The sequence below is a fragment of the Photinus pyralis genome, unplaced genomic scaffold (genome assembly GCF_008802855.1).
Source record: "Photinus pyralis isolate 1611_PpyrPB1 unplaced genomic scaffold, Ppyr1.3 Ppyr1.4_LG2, whole genome shotgun sequence".
Taxonomy (NCBI): domain Eukaryota; kingdom Metazoa; phylum Arthropoda; class Insecta; order Coleoptera; family Lampyridae; genus Photinus; species Photinus pyralis.
The window spans coordinates 31233022-31256156 of NW_022170403.1; the positions used below are offsets into that span (position 1 = coordinate 31233022).

A 23135-nucleotide genomic window follows, 5' to 3' on the forward strand; every position below is an offset into this window, starting at 1 on the left:
TTACAATGCCTATAAATCAGAAGTTTGCACACCCCTCGTTTAAACGGCTTGACATAACATAAATTAACGTAATACATTCATTATAATCATTAATCAAAATATCATGGACAAAATGCAATATCTTTGTTAATTGAAGAGTACGAAAAAATTGAAAGTTTATATTGTATTTAGGATTCATTTTGAGCAATGAGCTTGGATATATATACACACCCAAACTTTTACATAGTCTAAGGATCCTAATCAAAATAAACACGTGCATCTCAATTTATAATAGGAAGAAATAAAAAGAACATTTCTTAGTGTTTGTGTTCATACCAATCAATATAAAATTCTTACAGCGCAGGCCTACGGCCCAATTTTAGTAACTAACTATTCGAATTTTTGATTTTTTAATTCCACTGTCACAATTCGAAAAAATATTTAAAATTAATAAGTTTGAATTGCGAGTGCACACTCAACCTTACTCTAGCCTGTGTAAGCGCTTCCTTAGTGGTTGTGACTACTCTTACTTCAACGGTTAAAGCAAATACCTTGTTCTATTCTAATTTCTAACCACTACAGTGCGATTCTTCTTATATAACATTATTTAAGTAATAAAATTTATTTATTAAGAATTTATTAAAAATACAGCAAACTTGTTGTAGATAATGGCCGGGGACGCATCCGTAGATGAGAGTAAACTCAAAGGGATCAGTAAAATATTTAATGGGGTAACAACTAGGGGTAGGGCAAATGTAAGTATTCTTTAACACCCATCGATAAAAGGTGCAGCTCTTTCTTATTCAGGTGGCCATGGCTACATATGCAGGCATTGGAGTTCTTGTATTATACTTTATGGTAAAACCTAAATCGAAGAAGTAGGTATAGAAAAAAATTGTGTGTAGCATACGGATATGAGACAGTAAAATAAATATAATCTAAAAATTGCATTTATACTCTAAAATCTACTATACTTTAATTACATAGGCCAATCTACTTCCTTCAATCCTTTATCCCTTTTGAATTTTTAGGTTATAATAGGTGTCAAATACACTATACAGGGTGTTACATCTATAATTTTTTCTTGCGGATAGAAGCGTGTTATGTGTTAAATACGCCATACTTTGCTTAGTGTGTAAATATTTAATACATTTCATTTCTTTCTAAAATTAGTAGAAATAGGTGCTATTCAAGTTCAGTAATAAACAAATCAGAAATTTTTTGCATGTACCTGTACATCTACAGCGAAGAAATTTGTAAACATAGCATCACATACTTAACCTCTCTTTATAATCTTTTCTTTTTATAATTTATTCGAGAAATTATGACGTTGGGTTCAGAAAACAAGTTAAGTTTCCAAAAAAAGTAAAGTAAATAAGTTTTGTAGTTCCAAAATGCTCTACAAACTAGTTTCAGAAAAGAAGCATATCCACCACAAGGTGTTCGTTGTCAAAAATGTCTAGAATTTGGTCATTGGTCTTACGAATGTAAGGGCAAAAGGAAATATTTGCACCGATCATCGAGAACACAGCAACTGCAAAAACGAATGAAACAACGCGAAGAAGAAAAGCAAAAGTAACAACAATAGTTTACTAAGACGTTATCTGACCCTCGGTTTATCTTTCAGGCAAGCTGAAAGTAAAGCTGCAACATCAACGAAGAAGGATACAAGTAAAAGTAGTGACGACTCAGATTCCTCATCAGACAGTTCTGAAGATTCGACTTCAAGTTCGGATAGTTCAGACAGTGAATCGAGCAGTGATTCTGATTAAGAATATGATTTATTAAAACATGTAATTTATTTGCATTAAAAAATTTATTATAAAAAACTTTAGATAATACAAACGAACTTCAATACTAAAAAAATTTTAATCGTCGCTTATTAATTGAGGAGCCGTATACACAATGATCTTTCTGTATGGATCGTGGGTGAAATGATTATTTTCAAATATTTTACTTTTGTAGAACGGTTTCAGATCTCGAATGTCGAGTTGCTTAGCCTAAAAAGTTACAATTGGCGTATGGTACACGTGATTTCAACCAAAGATCATACTACACTTGAAAATCAACATAAGCGAGAGTTAGTTTGTGTTTACAAAATTCTGTAAAAGATATAGGGGACTTTTCCAAAAGCATAGTCTTTGTTTTTTCTTATGGAAGTAATTTTTACTTTTTGTCATTTGATAGAGCATTTTTTCTGATTTCAAAAATGTCACATCACTAATTTTTAAATGTTAAAATATATTCTTTTTTGGTTTGGCAAACTTTGTCTTGGTAGTCTTGTGTTTAATAGCGCCATGTCTTATTTGTAAGTACCTAAGTTTTGTATAACAATTCACAAATTCATTACTTATGAATTAATTGCAATGGCAAATGCAATGCATCAATGTCCACTAAACAAATTTCATGCACTTTTGGTACCCTACCAGTTTGATTGATAGAATACGTACTTTTTTTTATAACTTTTGCAATGTATTTTTGACTTATCCAAAATTTTCAAACTAATGATTATTTTTGATGACTCATTTTTAATATAATGGGGGCTGTGAGACTCTACTTCTATCTAGTATAGTATGATCTTGAGCTTTAATATAATAATTTTTGAATACCTTGTCCATTAGATCTTTCTCATCAACTTCTATTGTAAGTGATTTTGCTGCATTTGTACCTGACAAAAATGCACGTTGGTCTTGAGTCAATTGTTTCAAGATATACAACAAAAGTTCACCGTGATCTTTCTTAAAGCCAAGATAGCGATGGAATGTCTACAAAAAATTTGACAATGCCACTCTTCACCAAAGATGCAATTGTAACCTGTCTCATCGACTTCATAACAGTATACTTTTGAGTTTCGACAAAACTCTCCAACATTATACGGACCGCCATGTTAACGTCCTCTTCTTGAACATATTCTCGTAGGTGTATACGGGCATGGGCTTCTGCCATACGTATCATACTCTCAATATGCCGTGCCGTAATTGGTAAGCTTCCAGTTTCCTAAAATTCAGAGATAAGCGAATTTTTCATCGAGCATCTTATCCAAACCATCGACTCCTGTCGTAAATGACTGTATATATTTGCAACTTTATCTTGGTCCATATTTCTCAGCTTTGGGTGAACATTCTGACGGGCGTACACAATGTATTTTTTCAATATCTGTTGGGGAATGATTAAATTGCTGTCCTGAAATTGGAAATTGGAGGCGTTGCTTGCATTTGAAGGATGATGGCGAATATGTGAAGATATTACAAATCTGAGTAGGCAAACATTTTCATTATTTAGTGCGAAGCGAATACAACTTACCGAGCCATAAGATCATCTTGAAGAGGATCGGGTTCGTCTTTTACAACACATAAGATATCAAAACGTGATAAAATAGGATCAGATAACTTGACATTTTCAATAAATGACATACTGGCGTCATACCGTCCGTTTGAAGGATTAGCGGCGGCAATTACTGAGCATCGTGCTTGTAAGCTTGTAACTATACCAGCTTTAGATATGGAGATAGACTGTTGCTCCATAGCCTCGTGGATTGAAGTACGATCGCGATCGTTCATCTAAAGTAAATCGGTAAAAAATATTAAACCTCCCATTTACCTACTTTATCAAATTCATCAATCAGACACACACCACGATCCGCTAACACTAACGCTCCAGCCTCTAACATCCATTCGCGGTCTGTTGGATTTCTTCGGACGTACGCAGTTAAACCTACCGCGCTGGAACCCTGACCAGTTGTAAATATGGCTCGTGGAGAGATTTTTTCCACACATTTTAAAAATTGGGATTTTGCAGTACCTGGATCACCACACATCAAGACGTTTATGTCACCTCTCACTTTATGTTTTTGACCTACAACAAACCGTTCCAATTACCCAAATACCTCAGCAAATTAAGCTGGGTTTCTATAACATCTTAGAAGATACAATGGCACCCTTATCTTTTAAGCAGGGTGTTTTTTTGGGAGCTTTAGTTAAAAGTTTCTGGGAAAGTAAAATAGGTAGGTTTTTGAAAATTTGTACTTAGGAGTTACTCTGAAGGCCGCACTTCCGGAAACACCGGAAGTCGATAGTAATTCCGTTATTTTAAATGGCAACCCCTATTTTTTATTGCATTTTTGGATTCTACGTGAAATTTCACTTCTTTTGATACCCATATGTCGATATCTACCATTTATGGTTTTTAAGTTATTTTGACTTTAAGAAAAAAAAATGGCGGATGCAGATGGTACCTTGATAATTACTTGAAAACGGTTGTAATCATGGCAACCTATTCCATGCGATAGAGAATCGAAATGGGCATATTTTGACAATACATATTCCTATAGCTATCTTTAACAGTTTCTGACTTATTCCCATTTTATTGAATTGACACTATTTTTTTCGGATTTTCTTTTTAGTAGTCGGCCATGATTCTATAACAATTGAATTTTAAACAAATCTAGTGACACTAATCCATCACCCACCGTTATAGGTTAACATAAGCTTGTCAAAAATCGAAAAATAAAAAATCCTTAATAAATGAGTTATTTATTAATGAATTATTTAGACTAGAACTAGAATCAATGGTATTAAAGAATCCATTCCTTGATTTGTTTAAAATTCGATTGTTATAAAATCATGGCCAACTACTAAAAAGAAAATGCGAAAAAAATGGCATCAATTCCGAGATCAATTCAATGAAATGGGAATAAATCAGAAACTGTTAAAGATAGCTATAGGAACATGTAATATCAAAATATGCCAATTTCGATTCTCTATCTCATGCAATATTAAGAACATGGTCATTCCATTAAAAAAAACTGAGTTTATAGACTTTGAAGTTTCTTAAATTTGGATCTCCATAGGTGCGGTTGTGCGCAACTTAACTTTTTTTTAAGTACACTAAAAGGAAGCCCTATTCATTCTCTATGCACTGATAAAAATGGGTTGCCATGACTATAACCTTTTTCAAGTAATCCATTATCAAGGTACCATCTGCATCCGCCATTTTTTTTCTTAAAGTCAAAATAACTTAAAAACCATAAATGGCAGATATCGACACATGGGTATCAAAAGACCTGAAATTTCACGTAGAATCCAAAAATGCAATAAAAAATAGGGGTTGCCATTTAAAATAACGGAATTACTATCGACTTCCGGTGTTTCCGGAAGTGCGGACATTTTGAAAATATTTTACATAAATTCGGCCTTCAGAGTAACTCCTAAGTACAAATTTTCAAAAACCTACGTATCTTACTTTCCCAGAGACGTTACAAGTGGTTTTTTTTCCTGATAACTATGCAATTTTCTACTTCAAAAAATTTAGACTATTAGAATAACTATTGTTCTACCTTTATTATTATCGGCAGTTCATATTTGACACAATAATCAAATACTGTACCTGGATTTTTGGGCTCTCCACCAAAAAGTGCCAAAGCTAACGCTCGTTTAATGAAATCATGTCCATATATTGAAGGTGCAATTGACGCAATAATACGATCAGCTATGCGATGATCTTTGCTCATTTTAATAATCGTATTAATGTCGTCATCAGTAAGCGACTGCACTATTTTCTTGCAATCAGTGACCACCAAGTGATTGGCAAATATAACGGTCGAAAATACGGGAAAGCCTTGTTCGACATTAAAACTACCGGCATAACTTATAGAGTAAACCCCGGTAACATCAATCTCGTCGCCAGGTTTGCAGCGATCGCATAAATCTGCTAGTAATATGCAATCTTTGGAACGAGGAACGCGCCCTGAAGGTACTTTACCCGGAGGTTCTTGCAATGTAATTCTCTGATAGTTGCGGTATAGGGTTTGTTCCATGTTAATCTACCAAATAGTGCAAATGAGCGGGTATTAGTGTAATATTGACATACCATAAATGGTCCCATACTGTGACATTCCGGACAAGTTCCTGGTTGTACTTCTTCATCTTGGGTTTGTACAAACGGTCCCAAAATGAAGCCACACTTTTTACAATCATATTTGACAATGGATAACTGAGGAAGTATTCCCGTTGTTGCAGATACAACTCCTACCGTACGTATTAGTTGGTTTACATGAAGTTTCCTGTAATTTCATCATGTATTCTACAAGTACAATTTCTAATATCATCAAATGAGCACAGAATAGGTAAACACCTCCAATAAAACAAACAATCTTCCATCAGCGATCAACTGCTGTTTACTTTTATGATCCTTTGTTTAAAAATTACAATTTTTAACGTCACCACACCCTCCTTTAGAGAAAAAGTGTTAAAAAAAGACTGGTAATATGTTGGTTGGTTTAGTTACTAGGAGCTGTTATCATTATAAAATGGTGTAGGTCAATATTAAATGCCAGAAAGTGTAGGTACTAAACTAAGTCCCATACCTTAACACACTAAGTTCTTCTATTAGTGGCAATTCGGATATGCGCACATGTATTTCACTAGTCACACGTTCATAACTTGGATACATTGACAAAACAATCTCCTTTGCCACCTTATCGAATATTTCTAGCATTGGTGTGGGTGCTTCGGGTAAAAATAGAGCAAGCACATGTTGTTCTCTAGCCAACGTGGGAAATTCCACAACAAAACTGGACTAAAAACAACCGTCATTTGAGTTGCCAAGTTTACTCTACCTACCTCATTATTCTCACACATTCTCCTAATGCTATCCTTATACTCATACTGACCCTTGGCGTTGACATAAGTACGAATGAAATTTTTAAATCGATTCGCAATTTCAGTCTTGGGACCGATCATATTCACCCAATCTTTAATACTGTAACCCTTGGTGTCATCCAAATTTTCAATTGACTCGATCATCTCTTCATCTTCGATTAGTCCTGTAGCCGCCTTTTCGGCACGTCTACGTTTCTCTCTTGGACCCTGCGTTACATTCAATTACCTTTTGAGAGTCATTTATAAAATATACCTCATCTTCGTCTGTTTTGTCATAAAATAAATGACGATCGTCATGCCGAAATACACCCAGATCCCGATCGCGTTTTCGCATTTCCACTTCTGCAGCCAAACGTGCAGATGGAGAGAGATCGTCGTAATCCTCTTCGTCTAAATTGTTCATATCATACTGATCGAGCGCTGGCATAGGACGATAATCTCTACACAATGAATGATAAATAACAGATACAGAAGTAACTGGGTACTTACGCCTCCATATTATCGCCAAACAACTCTTCTCCTTCCTCCTCCATCTGGTCGAAGTCGTGCGACAACTCACCCAAAAGTGCAGTTTCATCTTCAAATTGCTCTAAATCTCCTGCGAGGGAGGTCGCGTTAGAGCGAGGCCCACCAGGAGTTGTAAGTGGAGAGTACTCATCCTAATTAATTCATTTAAGTTTATTTCTACAATTTTATGTACGTACCTCGGGATTCATTTTAATGTTAATCAAATGTTTTTCAGTCCAAATGAACGCTTTTGGTTTTATTAGCAAAAAACACCTTCAACAAAGAAAACCACTTGTTGTTAGTTAACGCGGGAAACTTGATTGTTGGTTGTTATGTTGAGGTTAAAACAGTTGACTTGACGTTGACAGTACTATTGGACGCATTCCACAGCTGAAGCTTATATTCGATCGGGCCGTATGCACCGAAAAAGTTTAAAGGCCGGTTGCACAAAGACAGACCTAACTTGGAATTAACCAGTGGATTACGGTCTAGGATTGGTTGAAATTTGACGTTTTGTCAAATTTCCACTAATCATATTCATTGCGTTAATTTAAACGAAGTTTGAACTGCGTTTGTGCAACCGGCCCTAATGGCCGTTTGCACCGACAAATTTAAGCGGAGCTTAGTTTAAGCGTAGCTTGAAATCCATGGCAACCATTATTGAGACAATGGTTGTCATGGATTTTAAGCTACGCTTAAGCTAAGCACCGCTTAACTTTGTCGGTGCAAACGGCCATAAGCAGGCTTAATTTAAGTGTAGCTTAATATCCATGGTAACAATTATTAGGACAATGGTTGCCAATGATTTTAAGCTAGGCTTAAGGTACGCTCAGCTTAAATTTTTTCGGTGCATACGGTCTTGCCCGTTTCTATTTGCCGTTTTGCCGTTTCTAAAATCTATGACCACCATTGCCTCAATAACCGTTACCATGGATTTTAAGGTACGCTTAAGCTAAACTCCACTTAAATTTATCGGGGCAAACGGTTCTTTTTTTATTATAGTAAAGGTTCCTACAGGAAAGTAAAACATCGTAGGTAATTTTCATTTATTGATTTTACAGAACTGCTCCTTATTTTTATGAATTGTACCTACCGAAAAAAAAAACACTTTCGTAAATTAACAAAACAAAGAAAAGAGGACTTCATATGTACTTACCTACCTATCTTATGTAAGCTAAACAGGAAACGTGGTTAATATGGACTTATGAAAAAATTTATAACGCTATACTAACAAACAACCAATAACAAGCGACTAGTGTGAAATATTTGCAATAGAAATAATCTCTACGTTAAGTGAGTTGAGAAAGTCACGGCTCTTACGTAGTTTTTAAAGAAAGTTAATAAATACCTACCTAATCAGTAATGGTTCACACAAAATAGTAATCATATAAAGAGACAAATCGGGCTTAACTTAAAAAAAAACGCAAGTAGATACAGAGACCGGCAGCTAAGAAGGACAGAGCGGACTATGTGCAGATAAGCAATTTAGAGTCTGTAGGAGGAGTCAGGTGTGGCTCAGTGGCGAACCAGTAAATGCAATTAATAGAATATAAAAACTGGGGATGGTTCATCTCTCGCCTTCCTAGCTGCCACCATGTTCTCTCTGCAAGGGTACTAATATCCGAATTGTCTTGGTCTTGTAAAACAACCAGGGGCAGTGCATCGGCACTGAGGAGGGAAGCAGTGCCAAAAATGCCAACTTGCACTCGAAAAATTCCAACTTAGAAATGCACGGTACTGACTAATAATTGTAATTGATTTGGCTCCGTTTAATAGTGAATACAAGACTTAATTAAGTTTGAAAATTTGCCGCGAGATACAAACGGAAAAAACCAACAAAAATTTGAATTTTTCATAATAGGCTAGTCAAAATAGGTGGTTAAGGTAGAAAAAATTAGTAACAAAGTGATCTCTGCGGAAATGAGTACCCAATAGGGTCATTATTAAGCCCTCAAAAATCGCACTTTGTCGCATTGGTGGAACTTTGAAAAAAATGACCGCCATCTTGATTTTTTTCGAATTTATTAAATATTTCGAAAAGTATACATTATATCAAAAAAACTCAAGAGACTTTTTTTATGGAGAATCAAAAGTTACCTATAAAAAAAGTCTATTGATCAAAAAACAAAAAAGTTATTGAAATTTATATGATTTGGCAATATGGATTTTTTTTAAATTTGGTAAATATCTGAATTAGTTAAAACTGTTTTGTATGCCCAATTTTGAAAATATGGATTTTAAAGTAAAATACTCAATAATTGGGTAGGTAATTATTCACATCTGTGTCGAGACTTAGATGTATTTCAAAAACTTAATGCAGATATAGCAGTTTTAATTAAATCAGGACAGCCATGGAATTTTCTAAAACAAAAAGATATCCAGTTATCAATTAGCAGCAGATCGAAATGGATTTTATGATCGATTTGGTTACTGTCTTGGAGTTAATGGTGACTTATTCGAACATTTATTGTAAATTGTTATAATAGGAAACCGTTTTTAGTAATTTGGTATTTCTTTATGTTGAATTCGCTTTTGTAAATATAATACTTTTTGATAGAATTTGATTTGATTTATAGCTGACGTTCCATGGCATGACGGATATTGGCGTAGTTTTTTGTATTATAAAATTCCATGGCATCACAGATTATTGAAAAAGATGCGGGTTTTAATTTTCCAATTTTCCGTCTTTATTATGCAAAAAATTTAAAACTAATACGGTTGATTGCCGTAAAAAAAATTTTCCTACAAAAAACCTTAATACATTTTTTTGCTCTAAAATAATTTGGGGAGCCAATAATCGCATGTTATGAATTTTACATTGAAATCCCTATGATGCGTTACGCAAGTCACCACCCTGTAGAGTGTGTGACGCAACTGGTTAATATCATGAATCTTTTTTGGACACCAGTACAGATTTAAAATAATTTTAAGTCCTGATTTAATTAAAACTGCCATATCTGCATTAAGTTCTTGAAGTACATCTAAGTCTCGACACAGATGTGATAATTACCCAAATCATATAAATTTCAATAACTTTTTTTGTTTTTTGATCAATAGACTTAAACTATTATAGGTAACTTTTGATTCTCCATAAAAAAAGTCTCTTGAGTTTTTTTGATATAATGTATACTTTACGAAATATTTAATAAATTCGAAAAAAATTCAAGATGGCGGCCATTTTTACCAAGTTCCACCAATGCGACAAAGTGCGATTTTTGAGGGGTTAATAAGGACCCTATTGAGTACTCATTTCCGCAGAGATCACTTTGTTACTAATTTTTTCTACCTCACTTGTATAAACCTGCCTAGATTGACCAGCCTATAAGAAAAATTAACTGCTTAACTAAAAGTTTCATCTTCTTTTAACATTTGTTCAATCTCTTTGGTTATAGAATAACAAAAACGGGAAAGAAAAGAAGAACTTCTTTTGGCAACGCTGAATAAATATAGGTACAACTATTATTCAGTTGAATAAATTTCCTCGGAGTTTCCACGTTATTATAATGATTTCTTAGCCTAAAATGCCAACTACTGTCTGATTAAAAAGTATGTGCGGTCGAGTTTGACGCGTACCAGAAAAATAACGCTTGGGCCAATTGTATGAACTGGGTATCAAATTAAAGCCTGTTTATTTCTACTTTATTATTCTTATTGCATTTACTAGCCTTACACCGCAGACAAGACAACAGTGCATGTTTAATGTCCGTGCGACCTTTCGTTTTGAAAAAAACGATGTGCTACACCTAGCGCTCTAGTGCTTACAAGTAAATTTTTAGCCGGGAGAAGTGATTTTTTTCTGTCGGGGGAGTTGATTTTCATGTTGTGGGGAGTTTATTGAGCAGCGGTCTAAGTTTTTTTCTACTATTTTATCACTTATTCTACACCTGTTTAATTTTTGAACATTCGTTGTCTCACAACCTTTCTTGATAGTGCTGAGGAAGTAAGATAGGTGTTGTCAGAAGTTACGTATTTTGGAATAACGTACCTATTATTTAAACAAAATGGATAACCATAATTGGTTGCCTTTGAATGTTGATAAAAGGGGGCCAAAACGTACTGAAGAAGCCAACGGAACCGTACCTATATACCTACCTAGATATATGGATAGAATCTTTAAATTAATTTCGAATTATATTTAATCCCAGTGAATGCACAATCTGACTCTTCAAAGCATCTCCAATTAAATTTATTTGAAAACAGTTGCAGACTTAACTTCTTTTCATAACTTCCATTTATAAACTTGCATTATTTACGCCACTTCAAGCAACTAACCAGACTTTCTACATAAAAGCAATTCTAAGGGTTAAAAATGCTCCAGTTTTATCCTGCACTTATTTCTATAATTTGTATTCATGCCTGAATGTATCAGAATAATCACAAGTTTCTTTTATTTAGAGAATTCTTTCTTTACCTTTAACTTTCCAGTTGATGTGCCTCCTATTCCTTCCTACCAACGCAAAATTTGTACATAAGGTCCAAATTAATTAACGCGAATGGAGCATCAAAAACATTTCCATTTAATTCGCTATTCATAAAAGAGGCAAACATTTTAAAACGAAAGGAAAAAAAATAAAGTCCACAAACAGAAACGTAACTTCTATAATTTAGCTTCTATTACATTCAATTGATGCAAATCAGGGCAGAGTAAAATAAACGTAATTGAAAGCTTCCCCGGTAGAGTTTTATATTCCAATCAGAGCCCATTATGTAGAGTCAGAACTCCGAGTGGTGAAACTGCGGCATTGAGAGGCTGCGAACTGTAAATAACGAGCACAAACACTCAAATGATATGTTAATTGCTGTATAACTAGAGGGTAAACTTCCCTCAGATTAGGGGATACTGGCTTGAGGATATATAACCGGGCTTGTTAGATATAACTGAAAAGGCACGTTCACGAATAACATGAATATCAAGAATTTTATTTACATTGTAATAGCTCTAAAATGAAAGCAATTCAAATCTCGCAGAAAAAACTTTCGAATTGACGTATTGGCATGGAGGCAATCGCGCGAGTTTATGGAAATTATAAAGTTTCGAAGAGCAAGAAATCGCCCACCTTTTCCAATAATCGGTCTTGTTTTGCACAATTATTTTCACCGCGTTTCCTGAATTAATGAAAGCGTTTGCGTTTACGAAACTGTATTCACAGGCACGATGTGACTGATGAATTTATTCCAAGACGTGAAAGTAGGTAAATAAATCGCGTAAACGTTGTGAATACCTAACAGATAGTGATTTTGACTAAGGGTTGAATAAAGGACAATGGTCGGGTGCTAGAAGTCAAGTGTCCGCACGGGACCATTATAAGAAAAAGCTCAGTTGGATCACACATAATGGTCTTGAAGGACCATTAGCGTTCCTCCCTGAATACGTACTGCAAAACTCAATGCGGTTTCCGTTGTAAGAACATGACTTACTGCTGATTGGATTTCAATGAAAATTGGTTTTGTTAAGCGATGAAGTGAAGTATCGTTTTTTCGAAAGATTTTGCGACTATTTACTTTGTTACCAACTTAATGTCGGTAATTACTTTGGGTTTGGGTTGGGGGAGCTTTCAACGTTAAATTTCTATCCATTTCCTACACAAATGCGCTTGATTAGCTCTAATTTGTGACAACACTGTAGGAAGAAAGCCCCAATTTGCACAAATTAGACCCCTAATGAAACCGTTAGATAGTTATCGTACTAAATGTTGGGGTGTTCACAAACAACAATTTGTCGATTTATGCTGTCAACACACCGTCTAATTGTTCCATTTATGAGAAAGTTCTCAATAACGTCATAAGCTTCGAAAATTAGGTAAACTCGAGAATGTTTCATTAAATCCCAACTTTTAGCACTCAATCTTAAGAACAACTTCTACATTATGTCTATTAGAATAGTGGAATAGATATGCAAATGCGTGCCGTGTTTTTTACGTAAAAGATTAATTCAAAAGAATATCGCCTATGATCTAATTTTTCTCATACAGGGTGAGTTGTTTTTTTCATTTTAAGCATTGGGATCTTGAAAACCATAGGTAAGACATACGGGTTCGATTAAATGAGGAAAGAGTTGTCGTTTTAAGATCTTATTTAGGATATGCTTTTGTTTTTTCAAAAAAATCCACAGTTCACTAGATATGAGCGAAAAACAGATTTAGTGATTTTTCATTTAACTGTTGTAGAATCGTTATTATTCGAAATACAACAAAATGACACGAATAAAAGTTTTAGACATTTTAATGCTTAACATGATGAACATACTAATTTATTTTTAGATCTTACAATTTTTGAGTTATAATTCAAACTTTAATTTTTTTAAATGGTAGTCATAGTTGGCTTTGACATTTTTAAAAAGGAAATTTTTTCTCTTTATAACGATATAAGGCTTAATAAATGTACTTTAATAAATCAACGCCCTGCAGTAATTTTCGTATTATATTAGGTAAGTAAATAGAGTTAGCCATGATAAACAATATCTAGTGAGATAGGTACCTTTCATTTACGAAAATTGGACAGGCCAATGTTATCTTCATTTTCTACCAAATGAATTTCATGATATATGTAGGATGGGTTAGATTTGGAAACACGACGTAATTTACGCTGGTTTCAACACAACGGTGCCCCGCCGCACAACTAACTGCAAGTTAAATATTATAATAGTAAAATGTACTTTTTAAAAATGTCACAGTCCTATGATTACCATTTAAAAAACGTAAGTTTGCGTTATATAACTCGAAAATTATAAAAGAAGAATAAATATTAATAAATGTATCTTATTAAACGGAAAAAAATGTACAGTTTTTGTTCTTTGCATATTTCTGTATTTCTAATACTAACGATTCTACAACAGTTAAATGAAAAGTCACTAAATCTGTTTTTCGCTCATATCTAGTAAACTGGATTTTTTTAAAAAAACAAAAGCATATCTTGAATAAACTCTTAAATCGACAACTCTTTCCTCATAACCTAATACTGAACACCACCGAACAACATACCAAAGTATGTAACTAGCTCCGCTGGCTGGACTATTAATTACGGATTTTCGATATGTACCTATTAATCTATGAACTTTTTTGAGCTAAATTGTAAGAATAATAGGACACGTTACGAAAAAAAGTGTAAAAGAGTTGAGAAGTCCTAACGTAAAACATGAAAGGGAAAAGAAGAAAGGAGAAGAAAGCGTCAAAAGAGGCGAGAAGAAAGGTTCCTTTAAGAAACGGAACACGAAGGAAGTTTGAAGCGTGTGAAGTACAAAAAGACATGAAGGGGCAATGAATCACTAGTGATGGAAAAGGAAGACGGTGTAGAAAATTGGTGACAGACACGGACGCTTTATCAAGGTGTAAAGAAAAAAACGGAAAAATGAAAAACTGACAATAGAATAACATTTGAATTAATTGAATGCGACAACAAACAAAAATGTATTTTTTTATATAAGAGCCTTATATCTATATAAATAATATAGGTACATATGTACCTACCTATACACTTTACACTAAGCTAACGTACGACAATAAAATATATTACACAATCTACAATTTTTACAAAATTACTTTAATTGCTTTATTTACATAGTATCGTCCAGTTCTAATAAATTGTGCGAGTTAAATGATTTTGCTAATCTTTGGAGTGGATAACTGCAGAATTTGTACTTACTAGACACTATATTCTGTTCTGAAGAAGAGTATACAGTATACACCATTCACAATGTGTTGCAAGCTAACAGACAGCTAACTAGCACTGATTGTTTAATACCGAGTTAAGTATAACATGATGATAGATGATTGAGGCCATGTTCCATAGTTGTTTGACTGTCACAATTTATGAAACGTAAAAATTAACGCACCTGTAGATATTGAAAATAGTTACTCAAAAATCAGTGGTACATTTAATACAGTTTTCATTTCACTTTTTTTAAATATGATATGTAAATTGGAAATAGTCAACATTTCCATGGTGTGATAGTTTGCAAATACAACTTGATGGAAGATCGGTTTGGCTTGTAGATTATATCTACCAACTTATGAAAGAAGGAGTGGTGTCGGATGCGAATAAATCGCCTAATTATTTATAACTGACACCCATGGACATAGGTCACGTTGTGGAAAATAGCGGCGGCTGCAGTTGTCAAAAAACTGCAAGGTGACTGCGTTCCATATCTTGTTATACCCGTCGGTGCGCAACACGGAACTCCATCCTCTGCGTTGCGCAAACTTGTCGACAGCAGTTCCTTCTCAACCGACGCTTGTTGCCTCAGTTGCTCCAGGCGTAACTGATTCTGCCTTTTCCATTTCGTTCTAAAACCTAACGATTAAAGTCTTCTAGCGTATTTCGAACCGGATAACTCACCTTCTATTTTGATACCATGTTTTAACTTGCGTTTCAGTCAAATTCAACGCATCTGCAACGTCACTACGATCGGCTACCGAAAGATACTTCTGGCATCGGAATTTTCTTTCTAGATATGCCAGTTGCGCGTGCGTGAAAGCGGTGCGCCTTCGCCTAGGTTTTCGGCCTTTAACTGCATCCCCTAGGCCGCCCGTATCCGTAACGCCTAGTCCCAGATATCGTTGCTTATTATCATCGTCGTTATCTCTTCCGGAATTATCTTCAAGATCTGATAAATATAAAAATTTTTCTTTTATACAAAGATTCATAGTCCTTGCTTGTACCGCAACCATGGTTTATTACTGTTTGCGTAATATAATTTATAAGTAATGAGGTCGAGGTCTATAAGAGATTTGCTTCTCTCGTTTCAGGCGAGATGAGTTAATGATACCTACACATTGTATGTAAACAAAAAGTAGGGCGATATACGTAGGTCAAAATAAACAAACCCGATAAATGCTTGGGGTTGAAGCTTCTGTCCTCCAGATTTTTAATAATTTTCTCACAGCAACTGTAACGCACTCAAAAGACAAACGCGTTACCTGCGTTTTTAGGTTGGGTCCTTCAATCTTTCAGATTTAGTGACGTAACCAGAATGCGGAAAAAATGCTGATCCCGTAAACATTTGGTATCTGCGAATCTGGATACCTGAAGATGACGTTTTTTAAACATCCAATCATATTCAAGCTCTTCGCCACAGAATGAAAAATGTCAGAATTTTACAAATTTTGTTATGTACTTGCGTAGGTAGACTCTTTATATGCTTAAAAAGATTAATCAATTTTGTATACCTAAAAACCTAGGCAAGGTATAGGTACCTACTGAGAAACAAATTTAAAAGACTGTTACGTGCTTAGATAGGTATACGAATTTACAAATTACAATGAGGTTTTTATACCTTTTGGACTGTTTAGGTACCACTCAAATAGCAGATGGCGTATAGCGCGTAGCATCCAGAATGTAAAAAAGCAAACAAATAAAATTTTGCATTTTTCTAATTTGTTAATTTATAAAACGCCTATAGTGGAAATGGATGGTTTAGACTAATTATTAGGTACGACTGTCGTGAGAGAAATTTGAATTGAAACGTTTTGAATTTGGCAGTAATGTGACTAACTTATTTTTATTCTATGGCGATTTAAATGTATTTTTTAAATGTTTTTAATAAATCATTCCTTTCCGTTACGTTTTCACTAAAAGAGCTGTTCAAAAAGTGCTTTGAAATCAAAAAACGATGATATAACTAATAGTTCAAGTAGATGTTTTGCAAGTGGTATTTGAACATGGCTTCGAATATCATGGTTGTTAATTATTTGGCATCGATTGCTGTTAGTGACGCTTGATGAGGCACAGTATGACTCGTGGACTCTGCGACATACTATTCCACTTGATTCCAATTTCCCTTTATTAATCTTGCCAATCAGAATAAATAAATACAGGGTGGCCATTTGAAAACGAAACAGAGCCTATTTTGGGGACCACAAAACATTTGCGAAAAAATCCTCGGACCCGTCAATTTTTCATCCAAGGGGGAACCATTTTTTTGCTAGTTTCGCCCCCCTGAGCGCAAAGCCATAGCGGGGGTGACAAGTGCCCCCAAAATTTTAAATCGAGTGATACCTTATTTTGAAGGTATTTTTATGTAGATTTTAATCAATTTTATTTTAAGTGCTTAAAGCTAAAATCAATCAAGTAAATGTTGAAAATGTTGGCCTTCGACTTCCATACAATAATACAGGTTTTGTTCAAACCTTTCCCGTACATTTTGCAAAACTTCTGGGGTGATTTGACGACATTCATCAATTATTCTTTGTCGCAAGTTCTCTAGCGATGTTGACTGACTAGCATAAATTTTAATTTTTAAATGTCCCCATAAAAAAAATCTAACGGAAAGTCCGGGGAAAGATGAGGCCATTCAATAGCTCCTCTTCTTTCAATCCATTGTCCTGGAAACGTTTGGTCCAAATATTGACGAACCCTTGCAGCATAGTGGGGTGGCGCACCATCTTGCTGAAATACTAGACGATTTTCCAAGTACTCGTTGTTATTTTCTAGTATCTGCACTAATGCTGGATGAATCGTATTTTCTAATAACTCCAGGTACATCTCTCCTGTTAGATTGCCAGGTACAAAGAAGGGGCCTACGATATGGTTACCAAAAATGCCAGCCCAAATATTCAATTTTTCGGGACGTTGTGTATGCAGCCCAATAGCGACATTTGTGACGATTCACAGTACCGTTTAGGAAAAAGGAACATTCGTCAAAGCCACCTACAGATTTTTAAAAAGAAAAAAAACAACAACAAAAAGTTCAGTTCAGAATGTACGATAACAACATTTTTTGTATTTATTGTTGTATTTATTGTTGTTATTTAAATAATTAATTTACAAGCATTTTTTTTCATAAGAAAATGTTGACACGTTTTTACCTCCTGTATCGGCTAGGCAAATTAGGAGCGATTTAAAACTTAAGGATTATAATCCACATAAAAATACCTTCAAAATAAGGTATTACTCGACCCCCCATTCGATTTAAAATTTTGGGGGCGGTCGTCACCCCCGCTAGGGCTTTGTCCTTAGGGGGGCGAAACTACCAAAAAAATTGTTCCCCTTTGAAACAAAAATTGGCGGGTCCGAGGATTTTTTCGTTAATGTTTTGAGGTTCCCAAAATAGGCTCTGTTTCGTTTTCAAATGGCCACCCTGTATACGTTTATTATTGTTTTTCAAAAAAGCAGAAAAGACAAACAAGGAGTCCGATGTTTCATAAATTCAAATTATTCTAGCCCCTAATTTTCTGGAGTGTGGAAGCGTAGTAGGTACTAGAAAGGTTAGACAACATAAGTTATTTTTCCTCTAACCGTAAATTGACACACTTATCTACAAATTCATAAAAAATAAACTGTTACAGCTTTCTGGAAATTAACAGACCTTTCGGACAGCTTTTCCGGATACAAGTTACAAAATTACAAAATGATTTTTTCACTACTAGCGTCTGATGACATGATTATTAACCTTTTTTCCACTTGTAAAGTAGGCTTTCTCGGCATTTGTTCAAAGTGGTTAATAATTTTTTATTATTAACTAGTAGTCAAAAATGAGAACTGTCACGCTGTCACTTTTAGAAAACACAACCCGAAATTTCGCTCAATAAACGTTTAGACAAGTTCTCTAAAATGAATAATTGCCACCATCCGCCATTTCCAGAGAACTTACATACCTAAAATTATCATATTTTGAAAAAATTCGAACGAAATTACTCTTTGAAAATATCTCAATGACAGAACAAAATACGGCCTGTTTGACTTGTACTTCCACGTACTTGATTGACATGTTAAATTAAGAAACAAAAAATTCTGTCCAACCGTTCACTTTCTTATCAATAAAATATGTTAATTTAGAGGATTTCAAGTGCTAGTAGTGAAAAAAATAGTATATATACCACGGTAGAGAAGTCTATTATTGCCTTCGCACCTTACACCCCTCGGCGCAAGCGCCTCGAGATGTAATCTTGGTGCTCAGGCAATAATAGTGGACTTCTCTACCTTGATATATAATGTACTATTAAAATGCAAATACAAGTCGTTGCGATTTATTCATTAGCAACAAAATCTACCGTCTCTATCGTCTCTCGTGCTGCGATTACCATGAACATTCGCCTGCATACCTACTTTTGAACTAGCTGTAATTAACTAGAAAGTTTTAAGCGCCCACGAGGCCGTACAGTTTACATCTTCATAGCTTTCTATCGTTTTTTAAAACCTTTGAAATCTTCTCAGGTCATTTCTAGGCTTTTTAAGAGACTTTTGAGTACTTTCATTAGATATGCGCGTCTACAAAGTACTGTAGAGAGCTACAAAGTGGTGATACACTAAAAAAACCTAGAAAGCTTGAAATAGTGAAAAAACCAATGGAAAGTGCGTGCATAGCTCTAACAAGTAAAACGTCCGGAAAAGTTACTCTTTAGGCTTTTTCTAATGCCGAACTTTCTAATGATGCGTTTGCTAGAGAATTCTCCTGGAAACCTTTTTAAAGAGCCTATAATATTATATAAGAGGTTTAGAACGTTGTAAGTGTCCTAAAGGACTTTAAAAACGACTTAAAGTGTTCTGGGAGGGAGATTAAATGCTCTACAATAGCGCTGTAGAGTTTTTCAAAGCATAGGAAATCTCTGACAAGCGTTTTGGGGAAATCTAGAAGGTCCTTAAAAAACTTTGAACGCTCCAAAATGCACTCTGAAGCCCGTTTAAAGGGGTTTAGAGAGTCATCTAACTCGTTCCGGAACTTTTTTATGTCCTTTCTGGAACATAGGAATTCTATAAAAGCTTGGAATACATTTAAAACTCTGGAAAAGACTTAAAAGTTATGAAAAGAGAATCACAAGCTTTGGTAGGGTACTTTAGATGGTCTAAGCAACGGTGGAATAAGTAGATAGGTATCTTGAAAACTAAATGTCCAAATTTAAAAAAATTGCCGTTTCATGTTTAGGAGGCGCTACAATTTTAGGGGTGCGCCCTTAACACAAAAGGATAAGATGATTATTGAAGAGATCACCCTGAAACCCAAAATATTTTCTAACTGCCATTCAGCATTATGCTTTTAAAAATACATAAACAGACTGGGCTAATTCAGGATATTTTAATGGAAGATTTTATGTGAAGGTTACCTATCAATAGTCCGCATATTTATATATCTAAAACTGGTTCTAATTCGCAATGTTTAGGTTTACCCTGGAAGGTTTAGTGCTTCAATAAAGAACGTGTTGTTCAAATGTAGTATAAACTGTACAAATCGCATATAACAGAAAACAACAGAAACTATGCAATTAAAGTATCACTCGTTTGGGTTTCCTACAAAAGAAATGCGAGATTGAGGGTACTTGCACTAAGAACAAAGAGTAATTATTGCCTCAGGTTGTATCCACTTAAATTCTGCGCTTCCTATAGTCCTATCACAAAAGGAAAAAAATTGCAAACTTACTGTTATCTAAATCTTCGCGCATCTCCACTAGCACATCACCTAGTAAGTCCTTTATTAGAAAAGATTTATGCTCTTGCATACTCAAGATTTCTTATATTCGAATTTAACGATAAGAGCTCTCAGTGGACAACAATTACCATCAGGCACATGTTCGTAGAGGGTGGCGTTTTAACTTCAGTTTATAAACTTTAACTGATGCGGTTGTCAACGTTAACACTAAATGCAAAATGAAGAGGGGATGTAAAAGATATTGAATACGGCATCTCCCTAATAGAAAACTACCCCTATAGAACCGCCCTTCTCTTATACTACGCTCCTCCCAAAAGACATTTTGTTATATATAACTCACTTCTTCTGCACAATTACGAACAATTTATAAATAAATTTGTTACGAAAATCTTTTTAGCATCTCCTAATAAGTGTATACGTCTGTTATTTTACTCAATCAAAGATTTTCTAAGACAAATGCAATAGACTGCCGATGATAATCTTTTAGGAAGACACGAAAACCCACGTGTTTCTTTTGTAGGTAGTTGCGCTTCATTTTATTTTAAATATCGGTGTCGCACGTTATGGGTAGGTACTGTAGGTGTTACGAAAATCCGATTCAATAAAATTAGTTCTAAATTACTTATTTACTAAAGACTTTATAGTCTTATCATATTACAACAACAGATCTACATGATTTCCTTCAGAATCTTTTTGTGGCAAAAATAAAGTGAGTATTTTATTTTTCTGGGATGATGTCTTGTACTTTCGAATTAAATTGCGCAAGAAAAACTATTTGCCTCTTCTCCGATGCAATTAGTGATCGGCTGAAGCAGCAGCAGACTTATACTTACCAAAAGATCTTGAAATAAAAGTCACAAAAAGGCAATTTTAAGTAGGTACTTCGAAAATAAGACTAATCGTGCAGCTTCCAGTTATTTATTTTATTTTTTCACAAATCCAACTACAGATTGAATAAATTACAACAATCACAAGTTTTACAAACAAAACAGATAAACAACATTCGATTAAAATTCAAGTTGATAAACAAACAAAATTGACGAATGGTACAAATGACTGAAAAAAAATGGAATGGCATGTTTAATGATTTTTCATTAGGAAATTCTCTGCTGGTTAAAATATGATGTATCACACACTTATATACCTATGTTTGTCAATTACGATTTGCCTAAAAGAAATATTCCATATTTCAATTTTCCAGAATGCTTTGAAAACGACTCATGAGAATTCATTACTTATAAATCCTAAAATGGCGAAAAACTACTAAGAAAATCAAATTATTAATTTTCTAACTAAAACATAAAAAAATAATAAAGGCTAACTTCAAATATATCACGCTTTATCTATACCGACTGGATTTCAGAAGACATGTTGGTAATCTATTCTAAATCAAAATCTTAAACAACTAGAACAATATCCTGCACTTTTGACAGCAATTATCGTCCTGTGTTTCCAAGGTATACTCTCTTTTAAACATTAATTGATAACTATTAACTCTCGCCAGGAAAGATTGCCGGTCACAGCACACCTTGTGTCGATTTACAATCTTTGTTTTTATTAAGATGCGAGCGACTTCTGGAATAGGATTGTGCTAATGTTGAACAAAAAGTCTTTTCGTTCAACACTGACATACGATACGATCCCGGAAGTCGCTAGCACCTTACGAAAAACAGAGATTGTAGATCGGGATCAAGTGTTCTGTGACCGGCAATCTTTCCCGGCGAGAGTTATAAGTAGCTTGTGAAAACAATAGAAAACCATACTGTGTGGCACATCATTTTCTGACCCCGAATTCGATTTCTAATACCTACTGTTCTAGTAAAAACATGAAATTTGCATTGCATCGAGTTTTATTCGACTATAAACACTAAACATTTAAGCCCAAAAACAAAACTTAAAACATATTCGTAGGACAATCCTTTACCTACAGTGCATTTCCGTATTAACAAAAACTTATATCCAGTTCCGTGAGTAGGTGGCGAAAAATAGCCGACCCAAAAGCCAACGAGAGTGGTGTGCATTCAATATACCAAAATTTCATTTCACTTAATACTGTATACTCATGCGTTTTCGGAAAATCTAGTTCCAAAATAGTTATTTTTGTTACAAGTACCTAAAACACAATTTTTTGGGACGAATTTGGAAGAAGCGAATCCGAGTATGGAAACAATAAAATGAATCCCAACAAATATTTTAGGTATATGTGTCACAAACAGCATTTCTTTGGTAAAGCTCCAAAAAACACATTCACAAACCTCGTAATACGACTATTTTCGTATTGTTGTACAATGCGATCAAAAATGAGTTGCTGTCGAGTCACCTTTGGAATTTTTGTTTACATGGTAAATCGTACAGAACTTGAACTTCCAAAGGCTACTCGACAGCAACTCATTTTTGATCGCCCGTTATTCTGTACATTACATACAGTTACCATTGTATCTTTCCTAAACGATAATCCCAGATGATCACCAATAGTTATCATGGTTACTTTTTGTGATTGAATTCGGAAAAGACTCACTTTACGAGCACTATTGAGCCAATAGAGTATGTGTATGAGCTGCTGAGAGCGGACAACTATAACCATGCAGGGTTCAAAAGGGACGCCAATATGCACGCGGACCAATCAGACA

The 23135-nt window shown here is 34.6% G+C and overlaps 3 protein-coding genes across 3 annotated transcripts; 1 reads left to right on the top strand and 2 right to left on the bottom strand.

Moving 5' to 3' along the window:
• The first annotated feature begins 1070 nt into the window (after positions 1–1070).
• On the top strand, positions 1071–1848 carry LOC116163697 (zinc finger CCHC domain-containing protein 10-like). The gene is made up of 3 exons (XM_031477786.1): positions 1071–1344; positions 1396–1554; positions 1607–1848. The coding sequence occupies exons 1-3, from the start codon at positions 1304–1306 to the stop codon at positions 1749–1751; spliced, it is 345 nt and encodes a 114-aa protein (XP_031333646.1). The 5' UTR covers positions 1071–1303; the 3' UTR covers positions 1752–1848.
• Positions 1817–7487, bottom strand: LOC116163688 (DNA replication licensing factor Mcm2). The gene is made up of 13 exons (XM_031477759.1): positions 7343–7487; positions 7128–7297; positions 6892–7078; positions 6600–6845; positions 6344–6555; positions 5848–6040; positions 5365–5800; positions 3584–3834; positions 3283–3539; positions 3025–3232; positions 2794–2976; positions 2589–2744; positions 1817–1979 (listed from the first exon to the last, which is right to left on the bottom strand). Exons 1-13 carry the CDS (start codon positions 7352–7354, stop codon positions 1848–1850), a joined length of 2643 nt encoding a protein of 880 aa, XP_031333619.1. The 5' UTR covers positions 7355–7487; the 3' UTR covers positions 1817–1847.
• Positions 7488–15198: 7711 nt separating this feature from the next.
• On the bottom strand, positions 15199–20581 carry LOC116163698 (barH-like 1 homeobox protein). The gene is made up of 3 exons (XM_031477787.1): positions 20497–20581; positions 15480–15747; positions 15199–15427 (listed from the first exon to the last, which is right to left on the bottom strand). Exons 1-3 carry the CDS (start codon positions 20573–20575, stop codon positions 15199–15201), a joined length of 576 nt encoding a protein of 191 aa, XP_031333647.1. The 5' UTR covers positions 20576–20581.
• Between the last annotated feature and the right edge of the window lie 2554 nt (positions 20582–23135).

Coding starts and splice junctions, on each gene's coding strand:
- LOC116163697 (XM_031477786.1), top strand. CDS start 1,304: ATGACGTTGGGTTCAGAAAACAAGTTAAGTTTCCAAAAAAA. Junction 1,345..1,395: donor AAGTTAAGTTTCCAAAAAAA/GTAAAGTAAATA, acceptor AACTAGTTTCAG/AAAAGAAGCATATCCACCAC. Junction 1,555..1,606: donor CGCGAAGAAGAAAAGCAAAA/GTAACAACAATA, acceptor TTTATCTTTCAG/GCAAGCTGAAAGTAAAGCTG.
- LOC116163688 (XM_031477759.1), bottom strand. Junction 6,846..6,891: donor ACAAAACAGACGAAGATGAG/GTATATTTTATA, acceptor AATGTAACGCAG/GGTCCAAGAGAGAAACGTAG. Junction 6,556..6,599: donor GAATGTGTGAGAATAATGAG/GTAGGTAGAGTA, acceptor GGTTGTTTTTAG/TCCAGTTTTGTTGTGGAATT.
- LOC116163698 (XM_031477787.1), bottom strand. CDS start 20,575: ATGCAAGAGCATAAATCTTTTCTAATAAAGGACTTACTAGGTGATGTG. Junction 15,748..20,496: donor GCGCGAAGATTTAGATAACA/GTAAGTTTGCAA, acceptor TATATTTATCAG/ATCTTGAAGATAATTCCGGA. Junction 15,428..15,479: donor ACATGGTATCAAAATAGAAG/GTGAGTTATCCG, acceptor GTTAGGTTTTAG/AACGAAATGGAAAAGGCAGA.